This window comes from Rhea americana, unplaced genomic scaffold (genome assembly GCF_003343005.1).
Source record: "Rhea americana isolate MKP2758 unplaced genomic scaffold, rheAme1 scaffold_1, whole genome shotgun sequence".
Lineage (NCBI taxonomy): Eukaryota > Metazoa > Chordata > Aves > Rheiformes > Rheidae > Rhea > Rhea americana.
Genome location: NW_028185038.1, coordinates 16907807 through 16924679, shown reverse-complemented (window position 1 = coordinate 16924679; position 16873 = coordinate 16907807). Strand labels below are relative to the sequence as shown.

The 16873-nt window shown below is 51.2% G+C and overlaps 1 protein-coding gene across 1 annotated transcript in view; it reads left to right on the top strand.

Annotated features, from left to right (window-relative positions):
• The window catches only part of PODXL (podocalyxin like), a 41307-nt gene that overhangs the window by 21162 nt on the left and 3272 nt on the right, over positions 1–16873 (top strand). The window contains exons 2-7 of the mRNA XM_085299717.1: positions 3508–4383; positions 6903–7057; positions 8033–8098; positions 12291–12447; positions 14379–14440; positions 14532–14699. Coding sequence (XP_085155843.1) covers positions 3672–4383; positions 6903–7057; positions 8033–8098; positions 12291–12447; positions 14379–14440; positions 14532–14699 — 1320 coding nt within the window. The 5' untranslated portion in view covers positions 3508–3671. The remainder of the gene's footprint in view (positions 1–3507; positions 4384–6902; positions 7058–8032; positions 8099–12290; positions 12448–14378; positions 14441–14531; positions 14700–16873) is intronic.

Genomic DNA, 16873 nt, shown 5'->3' with positions numbered 1-16873 from the left:
GTTGCCTGTCCTAGGCCTGGCCTGTGCACTAGGATGGACAGTGKCCTACACGTCTGCGTGGTTGGCACCCATTGAATGCATCCATTCATCCATACCCACCCCGCTTCCCGTTGGTGGTGACTCGCTCTTCCCAAAACAGGAGGGCAGACTGACTCCTCAGGACTTGCTCATAGGCCACTTAAATCTTGGGCATGGTTTAAAGCTGAAGAAAAAAAAAATGGTATTTTAAGATCCTTCGACCTTAGCAGGAGAGGTGCATGAAGCAAGAGTGGAAGCAGAGATGTGGAAAGTAGTTAAGTTTTGTGGGCATCAACTTAAATCTCAGTTCTTCTCCCGGTTGCTTTTTCGAGGTGCATGCTCCCATGTTCCTTGAATGAGGACCTACTACCCACCTCAGCTGACGTGCACCTGGAGGATCACACAGGCTTCCTCCATCAGAGGGAGGACCCCCTGCTTTGAGCACTTTCACCCAACAGCTGCTACCAACGCCCTGGTGCAAAAGTTCTTYGGCAGCTGTGCTGGCCTCCCAGCTCCCCAGGGTGGAATGGGTGAAGAGCTGAGGCCAGGCCGCTCTTTTCGAGGCTTGTGGGATCCCGGCTGGCTGCTGGGGCCGGCCCAGAGCCAAGGGACTGACCTGYCCCTTTTTCCTTTGGATCGAGTTGAGTTGAATTGTCTTTTCCACCTTTCCTTCAGTGAGCACTTGCTTCCTGCCTCTCYGGGCCTGGGCTTTGGAGGATGAAGAGGAAGTGACAGCAGTGAGATATTTTCACCTTCCTTCCTACCCTTTCTTTATTTACATTTCTTTTGTCTTCTTTCTACCTTTAGAGGTTACTTTTTCTTGGTTTACTTGTCAAGAGTCTTAACAAACCTTTACGTCCCTATTTATTGGACTGATCTCTTTTTTGACTAACTATATAGCTGGTTTCTGGCTTGCAGCAACTGTCACTGCGGATTCAGACTATCTAAGGAGAAAGAAGAAAACAACTCGATCCTACCTTTTGCACCTGCTGGCTGCCAATACCTGATCTTATGTCCGTATTTCACTTTCTTACCTCTCCTCATTTCAAACAGCAATTGATTTAATAAGAAATGTGAATTCTCTCCACGAACACTTTTCCCAYAGATGTGGTGGAGATGATGCTTTTTCTTGCAAGTCCAGGGTTTTTTCAAGTAATCCCCTCTGCTGATTTTAGTTAAGCTCATTAGTCACCATACCTTTCAGATCATGTAGCTCAAAACTCACCAGGTACCCACACATCTTAATGGTGGTCTCAGAAACAGCTARCTCTCAGCAGCAGGTAGGGAACCAGGAGTAGAAAATATGTTTGAGAGTGGGGATYTGCACCTCTTTTCTCTCACCTCTGAGTTTCCCTGTTTGGGTGCCCATCCCTGCCAGTGCAGAGCCCAGCTGTAGCCCTCCAACCTCCTCCAAAGCCACCTCATTCCAGGCAGCTCCCRAGTGTCCCCTGGTGACCCCACACCTTGCCCAGCCTCCCCACCCCAGATCCTTCTCCCAGGTCCTGTCTCTAACATGCTTCCACCCCCCGCATCCAGGCCTGGCAGCGCTGATCTGGGTCAGGTTTCCTCAGTCGAAGCCAAGCTGAGAGTCTCAGAAACTCTAGCTTTCATCAGATCTTTGAAGCGCAACCAGTGCGAATAAACAGGCTCTGTAAGAGCAAGTGCCAGTACGCTGGCATGAAAAAACAGAGCAGATTTTGGGAGAGCTCTGCGTCAAATGCCTACTGCTAAATACCAAACCTGGGAAGTTTCACTCCTAATGTGGAGGGGCAAAAAAATGACTCTCTTCTGCATGGTCATCAAGTGGAACAACCCTTCCCACGCACACCCACACCCACACACCCACACAAGATTTTTTCATTTTTTTCTACTTCAGATAAATCCACTGATGAAGTGACTTAGTGCAGCCTGCAGCTTTTCAAAGGTGAAAATTTTGTCAACCCTTTCCTGAGGCAAATTTGAGCAGAGAGCCCTGGGCTGGTGGTTACCATGTGCAATGAAGAAAAATTGTCTCAGTGGCAGCTGAAGGAGCACCTGCAATGATCAGAAACAAACAAACAAACAAAAAAAAACAAAAACAAAAAAATACCCAACAAAAACACACACAAAAAAAAAAAAAAAAAAAAAAAAAAAAAAAAAAACACCTTTGGCTGCTTACCTCACTGAGAAATAGCCTCATAATTTGAGAATTTAAAGTATCTTCCCAAAATCAAATGCCAGCCCCACAGATTTCTTTGGGAAAGATAACGTGAGATAACCAAGCAACGTCCAACCTCTGGCATGGCTCTCGCCTGAGATCTTTTTCCATTGAGGTAATGTCAGCTCTTAGTAAAATACCTCATGGGTTTCCTCAAAAACAAACAAGCCATGATAAAAGCAGCATTTCTAAGGGGTGTTTCAGGCTGAATGAATGCAGGGTAAAAGCCACAGAAGAGCATGTGGGAATTTTGTGGTTAAGGTTGTGCTTTCGTAACAGTGTTAGGGATTTGCGTGGGCGATGTAGGTGGAGCCCTTCATTTGCCTGTCCTGGTTATCTGTTTCTTACCTAAAGGAATCTTCGATTTCTTTTTTTTCTTTAAGATTTATCTGTGAAATTGAACACTGACTTTTAATATTTTTATGCAAATTTTTCTGTCTTTTCAGAATAGTAAAAAAAATCAGCTAAACAAACAAGCAGTTGTAATTTAGTGRTAATATTTGCAATGGACAGTTGATTTGAACATCCTTGAAATTAAAATGCAAAAACCCCTGTCTGGTGTTGACCCATTGTTTCAGCACAAGTAGAATAAATATCATTTCCATAGTTTRCCCAACAGGGAATTTCAGTCTGTACCTATTTTGACTCTGTGAACTTATGTGAACGTGCCTTTTTGTGATGGTTTTTTGTAGCAAACATTTGAGCTTGGTAGGAAAAAAAACACTCTAAATGAAAAAATGAAAGTAATTAAAGAAAGAAAAGTAGAGCTTGCAAAAAGAAAGTAATATTTTCAAAATGGTCAGATGTGTTACCTTATTTATCCGAGGCTCCTCACCGCTTCAGGAACCCAAGATGCTCTCCTAACAGGGTTGGCCAACAGCACGTGGAGTGTCCCTTGGCTGCCTCTGTACAAGGATGTGCTTTCGGGAGCACCCTGCGCAGGACCGAGTGCTCCTCCCGCCCAAAGGAGACCTGGCTTCTGCGTGTCAGCACGTCTTGCCCYTCTGCTACTTCTCCCACTCCCAGTGGCTGAGGCTTCTTTGGTTTTTTTCCCTCCTCATCTGCTGTTTTCTTCTGGATACAGTGAAACCAGCATACGGACGCTTAGCGAGATTTTTAGCAAGCAGAAGAGAAGTCATGAATGATTGACTAGCTTTGACAAGGGGTCTGACTGGTTTCAGCCAGCATTTAGTTGTAGAAGTAACTATTCTGGGTGGAAACCGAGGGCAGTTTCCTTAGTTCAGAGCTGATCTGTGCTTTCTTTTTTTTTTTTTTTTCCTGCTTTTCACTAGGTGTCAGCTCTGAGGATAAAAGCACTACTGTACCGATCAGTACAAAGCCAGGAGGTGAGCAGAGTGTCACTGCTACCAGCACAGTTCAAGGAACCAGCCCTAAAAACAGCGCAGGAAACTCACCATCTCCCCCAGTGGCTCTCACCACAACGACAAACAGTCCTATGAACAGCATGGGAAGCCCGCTACCCAGCCCTGTTGCGTCTCCCAGCACAGTTCCAGCGACCAGCCCTACAAACACCCTAGGAAAGCCATCATCCACCACTGCTGTGTCTCCCAGCCCAGCTCAAACGACCAGCCCTACACATACCTCAGGAAAGCCACCGTCCACCCCTGCTGTGTCTCCCAGCACARCTCAGGGGACCAGCACTAAGAACAACTTGGGACACTCATCGCCCRCCCCTGTTACGTCGCCCAGCGTGCCTCAGCAGGCCAGTCCTTCAGCCCCCTCAGGATCATCAGTAGCCACCACTGCTGTGACCTCCAGTGTGGCTCAGAGGCAGAGCAGCCCTTCAGCCAGCTCGGGAAACTCACTAACCACTGTTGCAACATCTCCCCGTGCAGCTCAGGGGAGCCATGCTCTGGACCAGCTGACCAGCCCTGCAGTGAGCACCGGGGTCCCAGCGGCCAGCCCTTCTCCTGGGGTCAAGGACCACAGTGTCTCCTCCCCCAAATCTGTCACCCAGCAGCCTCATTCTTCTCTCAGTTCTGCAGTCCAAGGACCAGCCTCTTCCACCAGACCTGGAAGCATCAGCACTTCTGTTGCCCCATCTGCTGGATCCATATCCCCCACCACTAATAAAACGTCTCTGTCTTCACCACCTGGCAATATAGACAAGGTCTCTAAGCCAACCACCACACTGACTCCTGGAGCAGGTATGAGAAAACTAGACTCTTTATTTTCTGGGGCAGGGAAGTGCTTTTGTAGTTTCATCTCTTGCTCTAAATRTCTTGTGTCACTATGGGGTATCTTCACCTTGCCTCATTTTARGACTTTCCAGTGTAGTTGTGCCCATGAGAACTGGATTTTTAAGTTCCCGTTGTCCTCAGCAGAGATCTAGTCGATGCAGTTTGTGAAATTCAAGGCAAGAACATCTGACAAAATGTAAATATCTGCTTTCAGATGGACTGAACTGTGCTCTAAGCACCATCAACTGCAATGACTTGATCTTCAGTGACTACAAAGGGAGCCTATAATGAGGAGTTTAGCAGCAGAGTCTGACACTGTAGACTCGCAGAGGCAATGAAATGGATTGACAGTATCCTCTATGTAGAATGTGGAAGATTGGTAGCATGGCTGACAGCTCAGTGAAGACTGTCCRGGCATGCATGAAAAACAAGCTTTAGATGACTAAGGGAGTTTTGTGGCTAAACACTGAGTCTACAATCTCCAAAGAGTCTAAGCAGTTAGGAAGGGTACTCGTCGCTGCTGCCATGGTTTTGGTTTTGCCTTAGCAGCAYTGTGAGTGTCCACATGTTCTTTTGGATTTTGCTGAACTCCATTAGTATACTTTATCTAGACCCTTGGAGATTTAGAGTTCATCCCCTGAAATAAGTGTYCAAGAGAGTGTCTGGTGAGGCACAGCTTCAGACTCCCTTTTGGCTTTTGCCTTGTGGCATTTACGGAAAGTAATCACATTGTGGGAATGTGAAGTCTTCATGGAGCCTTCCAAACTTAGGTGAGATTGTGGATAYGAGGTCAAATCTGGCCCTAAATAAAAACTGCTATGACACTGAAGGTCATYGGTGTCTTCCTTTGGAGAATAGCTGCTTGATCTTAACATGTTTTCCAGTTGCTTGCAATGTAGAAGCCACTCATAAAGCCATCTGCTCTCCCTCAGCCTTGCAGCTCCTCCTTCTTGTCAGTATCAACAGATGGGCCAAGGACTTAATCCAAATGCATATTTACTGRCTCCATCCAGGTCACAYAGAATCATAGAAYYGGTAAGGTTGGAAGGGACCTCTGGAGATCATCTAGTCCAACMTCCCTGCTCAAGCAGGGTCACCTAGAGCATGTTAGATAAGGTTGCATCCAGGCAGGCCTTCAAGATCTCCAGAGAAGGACACTCCAGAACCTCTCTGGGCAGCCTGTGCCAGTGCCCCATCACTCTCCCAGGGAAGAAATTCCCCCTCACGTTCACRCATCTCAGGCACRTTAACAGGCAAGGGTAGGTGAAATGGGTATCGTCATGAAGGACGTTTCTTTCCCATCATGCTCCAGAGGATTGTTTTCTATTGAAAGATGAAGAACAAAATGATGTTGATTCAATTTAACCTCAAGCTTTGAGTTTGAAGAGGTCTAAGTAACCTTTATGTTAAATAAATAGATGAGAGAATGCAACAGAAACAGATAGTTTTGAAATGAGCCCTCTTCYGGAGCCTTCAGAATGTGTCTGGGAGAGAAATAACCATCATCATTAYTGTGGAAGAGGCAAAAATCCCCAAAGCAAACCCCTGAGCAGTCTGTAAACAGGATGTAGCATTTCAATTCTCTTTGATTGTCACCACTGGAGAAACTATTAAGAGGACAAGCATGGAGATCCAYTTCTTTAAAACAGTTTGGGGAGATGAGAGGCCGGTATGCTCATGGTCTCACTTGCTCATGGCAAGTAGTAGTAGTACTCATTGCACTATTCCCATCACGAGATGGTCTCAGGTGTCAGAAACACCTGTGTGGGGCTGGTAGATATGGAGCTTGTGCCTTTCTGGAGYGGCAGGTGGGCAGGGTGCCCTGGGGTATTCCCATAGTACCAGACACAGGCGTGTGGGCAACTGAACAGAAACGAAGGATGGGACTCATCCCAATGTTGGCACCTACGGGATGATCATCTACATCTAAGCATGTCAACCTGGGCTCTTTCCATAGCTGATAGAGATACAGTCAATAGAGTTTTTGGAGTGTTTCATCCTCTCGTAAGAGAGATGCCTATAAAAGCTCAGCTGGTTTACATGGTGAACTTTATTAATTGTRAGATCCCAGGAAACCAGCTCAGATATTGTCCCTCCGCTATAGAAATCTTCAGATTAGATGAAATGAAGGCTATCCCRTGTATCCAGCAATTCTCTTTTACAAGTGATTCCCCAGCTACCAATGCACAGCYGTGATAGCCTTTGGGTTAATCTCACCAGAACAGTCTGATGAGTTTCAGCAGTAGAAAATAAAATCAGCTAGACAATTTTTTGTGTATCACAGTTAATTAAAAATATATACATCAACCCAAAGCCTGTACATACTTTGCTAGACATAGTGAGCTTCAAGGCAGATCTAGAGATCCAAATAAATGTCATATTGGAAACTTATTTTTTGCAGCTCACAGATGGAGCTCTGTCATCTGTATTTTCTCTATTGTATCAGTGTCTTTCTGCTTGTTTTTTGGTGTACATTGGGGACCCAGGTCARACCAGCCGCGGTCAAGAAGCTATGTCAACCAAGCCTGGAACTACTGATCAGAGTCCAACCAGCACACAGCCATCGGTCCCAACCTCCGGGCGCCAGACAACGAGCAGTAGGCCTGGCCATCAGCACCCTAATGACACCTTCCAAAATGAGGTAATGACACCTACAGGCAGGCGGGCATTGGATAATGGTGTCCAAGAAACAGCTAAAAAAGAATGCTCTTTCTTGAATGATCTTTCCGACATTGGGAGCACGTTCATGCTGCCCCCTGGAGAGCGGGGCCAGGCGTGCCCTATGCACATAGCAGTTCTCTGCAGGCTCTCATAACACARGCTGGATTTTCATCCCCCAAACAACATATTGATTTTAGCTGGCACTCAATCCATGTGTAAAGCCTGCAGCTCTGACTCACCTTGTCTGAGTCAGAGAGAGACCTCTCGCTGGAAAACTGTGTATAGACATGAGCCAGCAAAATAGAATAGACAAACCCATTTCCCCCCTAGCTTTCCAGCAAAGAGACATGGAGGCGGGAGGTGAGGAAGTTTATAGTGGAGTGCTGTGAGTACAGGGAAGAACATAAATCGAAGTGTAATAGAGAGCAGAAACTGTGGTGGGGATGACTTGTATGTGCCGAGAGGACAAAGACCACAACTCACTGCAAATCCTGCATGGCTGATCAGAGCAGAGGATGGATTGGGAGAGCAGGCGTCTGAAAATGCAAGCCAGAATGATTAAAGATCACAGTGCCAGGAAGGAGGGAATGGAGTCCTGTTTCTAGACATTTCACTGGTGCAGGGCAAGGCTGTGCCAGGGCCTCAGGRCATGAATCTGCCCTGTCATCCAAGCCAATTCCCTCTTTAACCCTGCACAGCAAAGCTTCAACATCATTTGGAAAGTGCATAAGCAAACGTCCTGCAGACAACCATTACTGCTACCCAGGAAAACCATTTCTTTACACAAAAGGGGTGGAGTGGAGGGCTCCCCGGTTTGTCTCCTCTGCATAAAAAAAGCTCACAGCTTTGGTTGGGATGTTTCCAAAGCTCTGGTTTCGGTCAGTCTGTTGTATCGCTGATCAACTGTCCAACCTAYGGCAATGATTTGAAAGTTGCTTCTCTTCTGTCCTTCCAGGTCATTTGTGAAGACCAGGTGCAACACAGCTGGCCTATCATAAACCTTAAAGAGGCTAAAACCTGTGTAAGTACCGTCTTTTCTGAGCTTCTGTCTTTTGGGCTTCTTTGCAGAATAGCAGTTGTACTGCAGTKAGATATGAGCTTTTAATCTGAGGAGATCCAAGCACATGAGCCTGCAGAGACAATAATAATTTCATCAAACTAAGATGCAATCTCTTTCAGGGTGTAAAACCCAGTAAATGCAACCCAGCACTCAGCAGGATCACTCAGTGGGTGATATGGTTGGAGAAGCCCTTGAAATTCCCTCTGTCAAGGCTCCTGCAACCGATCCTGCTGGTTGCATGGGGTGCAGTGATGTCTGCTGACATGACAACACCGTGCCACAGCAGGGCCCAAACCCGCAGTCRTGCCCAAACTGGGATGGATTAGGGAGGTATGGTTTAATCCATAAAAAATAGTTTGACTGATTGACAAAATCTGATTTTGGAAGCTAAAGCACCTCTGCAACTTAGTTTAAGCAAGGCTGTGGGACTTGCTGGCTCACCCAGCATGATTCCTACCCCTTAGGGATGCTAGTGGTGCTCCCACCCATGGACAGCTTGGAGATGAAAATCCCAAATTACGGGCCCTGCAGAGGAAGACCTGGTTCTGCACAGGGCCTGGCTTTGAKCCTCCTTCTGGCTGTTATCCTCCTCCTTTCCTCTGGGCGTAGCCGCTGTCCTCCCTGGTGACGTAGCTTGAGATACGCCGTAAGGCTTTGCTGAACTTTGGATARCAAAGCAGGGCAATGCCAGTGTGCAGTGATGTGCTGATGAGTTAAGGAGCGGGCAAACCTGATGGCTTAGCATTATCTGCAGCTGCTTCACGCCTGCTAAGCTGTGCTGTCACCCACTCAAGCTGGCAAGCCAGGAAGTCTGCGGCACTGTTTTCCTTCGATCCCTGCGGGCATAATAATGAGCCGAAGCACTGTGAACGCAGAGTGCCGATTGCATCCTCAGGCAGCTGCAGGAGGACTGCAGTGGTGCATCCTTCTAGCGCCGGCCTCATTGGCTGCCAGCACACCTCCCACCTGCTCGCCGTTAGCTTCCCATTTGGCAAATTCCTGAAAACTGTAGTCAATTTTATGCCTCCCAAGCCGAGCAGATAACGGAGAAATTGCACTATCTGGTTTCCCTGCTTTGTAGACCCGGTAAACAAGTCTCTAGCCAAATCTTGACAGCAAAGTGAAAAAAATCCTTTGCGTTTTGCAACCCGTGGGAAAACAGGAAAGTRAAAGCTATAAAGAGAAGTGTTCCAGAAATGGCTCAAATCCTGGCTAGGAATAACGACCCAAAATTGAGACTGCATTGTGCTAGGTGCTGTATACGTAAACAGCTTACACAAAAACTCGGTTTCAATGACAAGCCAGGTAAAGAGTGGAGAGGGGAYGTGGAGGACCAAGGTGATGGGCTGTCTACCCAAGCTATCCATGRCAGAGGAGACCCCACATATTACCTTATTCCTTGTTCAGTACTTTGCACATCAGGCAGTGCTGTCTGCGTAGTGACTGGAGCAAACTGCTTGGGAATGACCCTGGGAATCAGAGGCGGCRCACCCCACTGTACCTTGGTTTCYCCACCCGCAATAAATTTTAAAAACTCCAACACTGTATATCCCTAAAAAAAAAAAAAAAAAAAAAAACGAATATATGGCTGTTGGTAATACTTTTTGGACTGATGTTCCTTTATAGATTCCCAGCATCCTTCCCCTTCAGTTGGTACCTTTAATCCATGGCTGAACAACTCGGTCCAGGTCTTTTGGTTATGGTAGGATCTTAATGAGGCTGGTTCTCTAATGAGGCACATTAGCTAGAGTCACTTCAAACAGGATGACTTTCCAAGGGCTTAGCTAACACATTTATGTGCAGTTTTGTTTTGGTTTGCTTTTGTTGGCTGTTTGGGGTTCTCCAGCCTACGCAGCTGCCCTGCTTCCTGTCCCCAGCCTGAAATGTGTTGTGTGAAGCAGGAGATGACCGTGTCTGARGTGGCCAGTCCAGCCACACAACCATGGGGCCACCCTCACAGATTTTCAGAGTTACCCATCCATTGTGCCACCACCCAGGACATGGATGTGCCAGTGAGAGGAGAGTAGGTGAGGCACAGGAGGACGCCCACAGAGGGCTGCTAGGCTGGATCACCAGCCTGCTCAAGCTGAGGGATGCAGTGCCTGCAGAAGCCTGTGAGGCTGCCTGGACCTGAACTCAGGTGTCCTGGCTGGTCTGGTTCTTCCCTGTGACACAGAAATCACAGAATAGTTGGGGTTGGCAGGACCTTTGAAGATCATCTGGTCCAACCCTCCCCTGCTCAAGCAGAGTCAGCTAGAGCCTTGTCTGGCTGGGTTTYGGACAGCCTCAGAGATGGTGGCTCCACAACATCTCTGGACAACCTGGTCCTATGTTCAATCTACATTGCCCAGCACCCACTATCAGGCAAGAAAACTCTCACATACAACCCCATTTTGCCCTGCTTCAAGTGGCATCAGTGGGGCTGGATAGCTGCATGCTGGGACCCTCGGGAGCAGGTGCTTCTCACCCTGCTTTTCTTTTTGAGAGTAACCTTGCCCCTGCTGCCTGGAGAAGAGGAAGAAGCTGCTGTGCTCTCGGCCACCTCGGCAGCCTCCCACCTTGTCCCCAGCTGCCCTGGGCTGGCGGGACAGTCCCCAGGGCAGCCCGAGGGACCTCTGCACCAAGCAGGGGCTCCGTCCCCATCGCCCTGGCCAGCTGGCCAGGCTGGTTTGTTGACTCAAGTGCTGTTACCTCATTTGGGGATGTTAGTTTTAGGTCCCCGCCAGTGTGGGAACCGGATTAGCTCAACGCGCCAGTGCCTGTCAACTGCAGCCAAGGAATGTGACCGGTGGGAGGGGGGGAGCCGCCAGGGCCCCAGCATCGCCTGGAAAAAAAAAAGTAAAAAAAAAAAAAAAAAATCGGAAAACCCTCCCAAGAGATGGGGCCACAATGGACAGCGGTGGAAACACTTTGCTTCAGCTTGGCAGAGAGGCTCAGACACCTCTCGCTGCTGAGCAGCAAAGCGGCTGGGCACAAGTCACCCATCAAAGGCTGCTCTTTAGGCTCTAAATTCCCTCCAAAATTTAAAGGTTTTGCTTCTGCTTAGGGCCCTAGAAGGGGTGCATGATTTAAAGGAGGGAAGGGGGAYGCCAGAGCTGGGATGAGACCCGGAGAAGCGAGGATGCGGAGAGGAAATCCGATGCTTTTCACGCCGCAGCGCGGCTTGCGCTTCGGCCCCCTCCCGCCCGCCGCCGTCCCCGGGCAGGCTGGTCCTCCCGCCCCGCCGAGCTGTCCCCCCGGCGAAGGCTTCCCGGCGGCCCGTTCCCAGGGAGCCGCGGCCAAGCGCCGCTGGGGACTAACAATGCGGCCGGCGGCCCGCGCCCGCCGCGGCCGGGGACCGTTCCTTCCGCCCCGGCATGTGCATCCTGTCTCCGCTCGCCGCCTCCAGAGCCGCTTCCCAAATATTTAGATAAGATGGGGCACGATTAGGTGCTTTCCTCGGTCAGGCAGCTCTTCTCCTCCTCCTCCTCCTCTTCCTTCTCCTCCTCTTCCTCCTTCTCCTCTCTTCCTCCTTCTCCTCTTCCTCTTCCTCCTCTTCCTCGGCAGGCAGTGAGGCTCTGGCTGATGGAGCATCCCTGTCCCAGCCAGTGGCCTCCTCCTTGGCTAGTGGGCAAGTCTGGCATCCGCTCCGGCCACTGCTCCTTGCAGCCGGCCCTGGTCCCTATCCCTCGGGGCGTTGCTGTTCCTGTAAAGCCAAAAGCTGCCACCCGCAGATAAGGGCAGTGTGGGACCCCGGCGGGGAGCGGCAGCCAAGAGGAGCTTGGCCGCCCCTCAAGAAACTGCTTTTCCTGTTCCCCAGGCCCAACGGAGGCACGGGCAGACGGACACGGTGGTGGAAAGGAGTCTCTGGAGAGCAAGGAGATGGCTCCCATTGGGAGCATCCCTGCTCTGAGATGGCCCGGCGAAGGGATGTGATGCTCCTTCATCCTCCTGGGTTTACTAAAGTCACTGCCTGGGGCAGAGGCAGGAGGTGCTGGGGGGATGWCTGGACCAGGAAAATGATCAGGTCCTAGGTCCTGGACTGGGGCCAGAGCAGCACACGGCCGTTTCCCCTCCATCACCTGCCTTTGCTACCACCATGGGTTCCCCATCCAGAGCACACCCCTCCGTGGGGAGAGCTGCACTGACCTCGTGTGCCTTGTTGTCCCCCCAGGCCGAGTGGAAGACCCTGACCCTGAACAGCTCCTTGTTCAAGACCTTCTGCTCAACAGCTCGCTACACGTATGACCCCAGCAGAGACAAGTGCACGGTGACCCTGGCATCTCCGGAGCCACGGTCACAGCAGTGGGCYGTGCGGGCAGTCGTGCACCGTGAGTATGCTCCATGCACAGGGTGAGGGGTGGGGGGCAGGACAGGGCAGGCCTTGAGGACATGGGCCTTGTCCCTTAGAAAGCCTCACTGGAGATTCAGCCAGGCCTTTGGAATCTACCAGAGATTGGCTGAGGTTCTCTCGTCCCATGATCTCCTCGATGGAAGTTCCAGCAAGCCAAAAATGAGCTAYGTACTGGCCAAGTGCTCAGTTGCCAAATGCAGCCTCAATGCAGATAAGCTTCCTGTCCCCTCCATGATGTATCTAGGCACCAGGACAAAAAAGACTTCCTGAGTCCCTAAAATCCGGTGCCTGGCTCTGATGGCCACTRTGGCACAAGTCCTGCAAGTGGTAGGTAGCTGAGAAATTTCTTGCCCACTTTGAAGCATTTAAATGAAATCAGCTTAGCATGGTCATGGCCAAACTCAGCTTTAGCTTCTAATGGCAGTAGACTGGAGACCCCCTCCCAGCCTGCATCTTCGCAGGCATGGAGGAGAGGAAGAGCCTGACCCCCACCCCCCTTCGTCAGGGGTCAGGACAAGCTGCTGCTCCCCAACTGGAGCTCGGGGCAGAGGTGGAATGCACAGCATGGGGGTCCTGCACCTCCAGCATCTCCATAGCTGACCTGCCCCTGCTTGCAGCCCCCTTYGCCCCTTCTGGCACAGAGCTCAGATGCCGCAGCCACAAGCAGGGCCAGGGCAGAGGACAGCGGGGAGCAGCCACACAGCTGGCTGCTCCACKCCAGCTTTGATCTGGGCTCCCGTGGCGCGCTGTGCTGCAAGGCTGCGCGCATGGGTCGAGCAAGCAGGGCCAGCCCTGTCCCTGGGCTGTAGGCACACCCAGCAGCTGCAAGGCTCATTCCACCCTCAAAAAAATACATCAGAGATGTGAACAATATGCCTCTTGCAAAGCTCAGGACATGACCCACCAGGTCTGGCGCCGGGGGATGGGGTAGGGGCTATGCTGTCTGCAGCCCACTTCTCCCTCAGCTTCTTTAGAATCATAGAATCGGTAAGGTTGGAAGGGACCTCTGGAGATCAGCTAGTCCAACCCCCCTGCTCAGCAGGGTCACCTAGGGCATGTTAGACAGGGTTGCATCCAGGTGGGCCTTGAAGATCTCCAGGGAAGGAGACTCCACAACCTCTCTGGGCAGCCTGGTCCAGGGCTCTGTCACTCTCACAGGGAAGAAATTCCCCCTCACGCTCAGGTGGAACTTCCTGTGCTTCCATTTCTGCCCATTGCCTCTTGTCCTGTCAGATGGGACAACTGAAAAGAGTTTGTCCCTGTCCCCTGGACACTCTCCCTTCAGGTACTTATTGATAAGATCTCCCCTCAGTCTTCTCTTCCCCAGGCTGAAGAGGCCCAGCTCTCGCTGTTCCTCATAGGGCAGATGCTCGAACCCTCTGATCATCTTCGTAGCCCTATGCTGGACTCTCTCCACTAGCTCCATGTCTCTCTTGTCCTGGGGAGCCCAGAACTGGACACAGTACTGGTGATGAGGCCTCCCCAGGGCTGAGTAGAGGGGCAGGATCACCTCCCTCAACCTGCTGGCAACACTCTTCCCAATGCACCCCAGGAGACCATTGGTCTTCCTGGCCACAAGGGCACMTTGCTGGCTCATGGTCAACTTGTCATCCACCAGCACTCCCAGGTCCTTCTCTGCGGAGCTGCTCTCCAKCAGGGAGAAGGACCTCCAGGTCCTAATTTGGTCTCTAGGGCTGCTTCCCTCCTGGGAAAAGAGGCCCTGGCTCCTTTTTYGGTTTTGAACATATTTGGCGAGGTCTAGCCCCATGGCCACACAGTGCCATGCACCTCCTCAAAAAGGGGGTCAAGACTGGMCCTGCTGCTGAGTGGGCTCTCAAGGGCCAGCCCCAGGTGGCCTCCTCCTCCTCCTCCACCCAGGTGCTCACCTCAGTTYCTTCCTTCCCTCAGTTCATTTGGACCCTGAGAAGGTCTTCGAGGAGCTGAAGGAGAAGAGGGACGAATTAGATGAGGTAGGTGCCTATGTGGTGACATTTGCCAGCCAGAGTCCCTAGGGGATGGACACGTGCCATGTCAGGCCCTAACCTGCCCTTCTCTCTGCAGCTTGGCATCACCAACGTCACCTTCCATGACAAGCAGATGGAGGAGGAGATCAAGGACCGATTCAGCACACCTCTGATCATCACCATCGTCACCCTGGCTGGCTCCCTGCTGCTCGTTGCTGCCATCTACGGCTGCTGCCACCAACGCTTCTCCCACAAGAAGGACCAGGTGAGCTCTGCTTGCTGACATGTCCCRGGCAAGCAACAAGCCCTCCTGGGCAAAGGGGATTTAGGAACTGGKAGCCAGGGAAGAAGGGAGGGCTGGGATGGTCTGACTGTCAGTGGGAAGGGGTGGGAAGGACCTGTGCCCCCCCAGAGGTCTTTTCCCAGAGGTGCCTTCAGGAGCTGAAGAGCTTCGGTATTTCCACCTCTCCTGGCAGAAACATCCATTCGTGGTGCTGACACCACCTGTGAGAAGCCATCAGGTGACAGGCTGCATCTGCAGGGCAATATTGCAGTGGGATAAGCCGATTCCCTGGAGCTGACAGTGCTTTGGAGTGACAGTTGCTGTCTGTGAGGCTGTCAGGGAGAGCAGAAAAAAAAAAAAAAAAAAACAAAAAAAAAAACAGGGCAATGAAGGACTAGTGGTGCTGGGGCACGGATCTGTCCCACTCAGGGTGGCAGGCCACCCAGTGCTGACCAGTATCCTCCAGGCAAGATGTTATTTTGATGAGAAAGGCTTTATCCCCAAACAAAAGAGGTGGCTTGCAGAACTGTTCCAAACTACGAAGCTCCTGCTAGATTTGTTGGCTTTTTTTTTTTTTTTTTTTGAGAGAGAGTTTTTCTCAACCCAAAGATCTCTGAACCCATGCATTCCTCTCCCACCCCCTAAAAGAAGGAATCAGGTCAAAGGACTTTCTGAAAAGCAATCAAGTGCTGGTGGTGGGCTCTGCGAGCTCACCGTGCCCACAAAAATCAAAGCTTTATCGGGAGACGGAGGAAGCAGAAGGGAGGAAATCCCGGTGAGGGGGGGAGCTGGGTTCACCAGCCCAGACCCAKGCCTCGACGGCATGGAGGACACCGGCATCTTCTGACCCACGGGGTCCGTGCACGCCGCCACCACCACCACGGGGGTCAGGGAGCAACCTGGGATGGAGTCACCCAAGAGGCTGCAGTCATCGGGCACACGGGGAACCCCGGGGTGGGAGCGTGCAGAGGAGCAGGGTGGCCACAGGAGGGCATCGACGCCGCACGCTCCCGTGCAAGCAGTAGACCCGTCTCCTACTGCAATTTTTTGGACCGGTTAGTCCAGYTTTGCAAGGAAACGCTCTGCTCTGCCCTCCCCGTCGCAAGCCTTAGGAGGGCAGCAGCATCCCGGCTTTGGCCTGAACGGGCATAATTTTGGCTTAGCGCCCACCTTTAAAAAAAAAGACGTGCTGGGGGCTAGAAACGCACTTGCTCCAGCCATTGAGACCACCGGGGCGAACCCCAAGTTTACGTTGGCCCCCGCTGAGAGTTTGGCTCCGGAGAAGAGCAAAGGTGACATTAAGCAAAGGCTACGTTTTGGGAGGGAGCCAAGGCAGCGTTGTCGCGGGCAGGCTGCGATGCCGGAGCGCGGCGGGGGCTTGCAAGCCCACGGAGCCCCAGCGACACCCGTGCGAGCAGGAGCCCCTGCAAAAAAAAAACCCAAATTGCAAAAAAAAAAAGTATATATATAAATGTGTATACATATATATATATATATAAAAAGGAAAAAAATAATTAAAAAGAGACCTAATGGTGCACGCAGGGTGAATCCACCTCCCCGACTGTGAAACGTCCCCCTGGGTCCCAGCTCCAGAGGGCTGCAGCAGGCTCTGCACCTCCCGGCGCCGGGGAGGTTTCGGTTCGGTGCCGGAGCAAAGACGCACCCAGCRGGCGTTGGGCCAACGCGGCCGCGGGCAACGGCCCTTTCCGGGGGCTGTTCAAGCACGGGGTGGGGAAAAAGGGAGCCCGTGGCTGTTAAAGTATCGCAAAGCGAGGCACGAGAYGGAAACGGAGACAGCAGGGAGCAAAACGATACCAGCGTGCGAGGAGCCCGCACCAGAACGGGGGGAAAGGGGGAGGCTGGAGGCCCTCAGGAGAGAGGGCTGCTTTGCTCGGAGAGGTCGCGGTCCTCAGGTCCCCCACGAGCAGGGGGGATTTCGCGGGTCCCGGCTGCCGTCTCCGCGGGGAGCGAGGGCAGAGCCGGCGGTGCAGGTTCCCGCAGCCCTTCCCCGGGCCTCCTGCTCGGAGCACAGAAAAAAGCTCATTTTTTTTCCACCCAAGACCATAATAGATTTGTTTTAAGAAACCGAAAGCGCTCATCCCTTTTACAGATTTATTCTTGGGCGTTGTTGGCTCTTTTTCTTTTTTTTTTTTTTT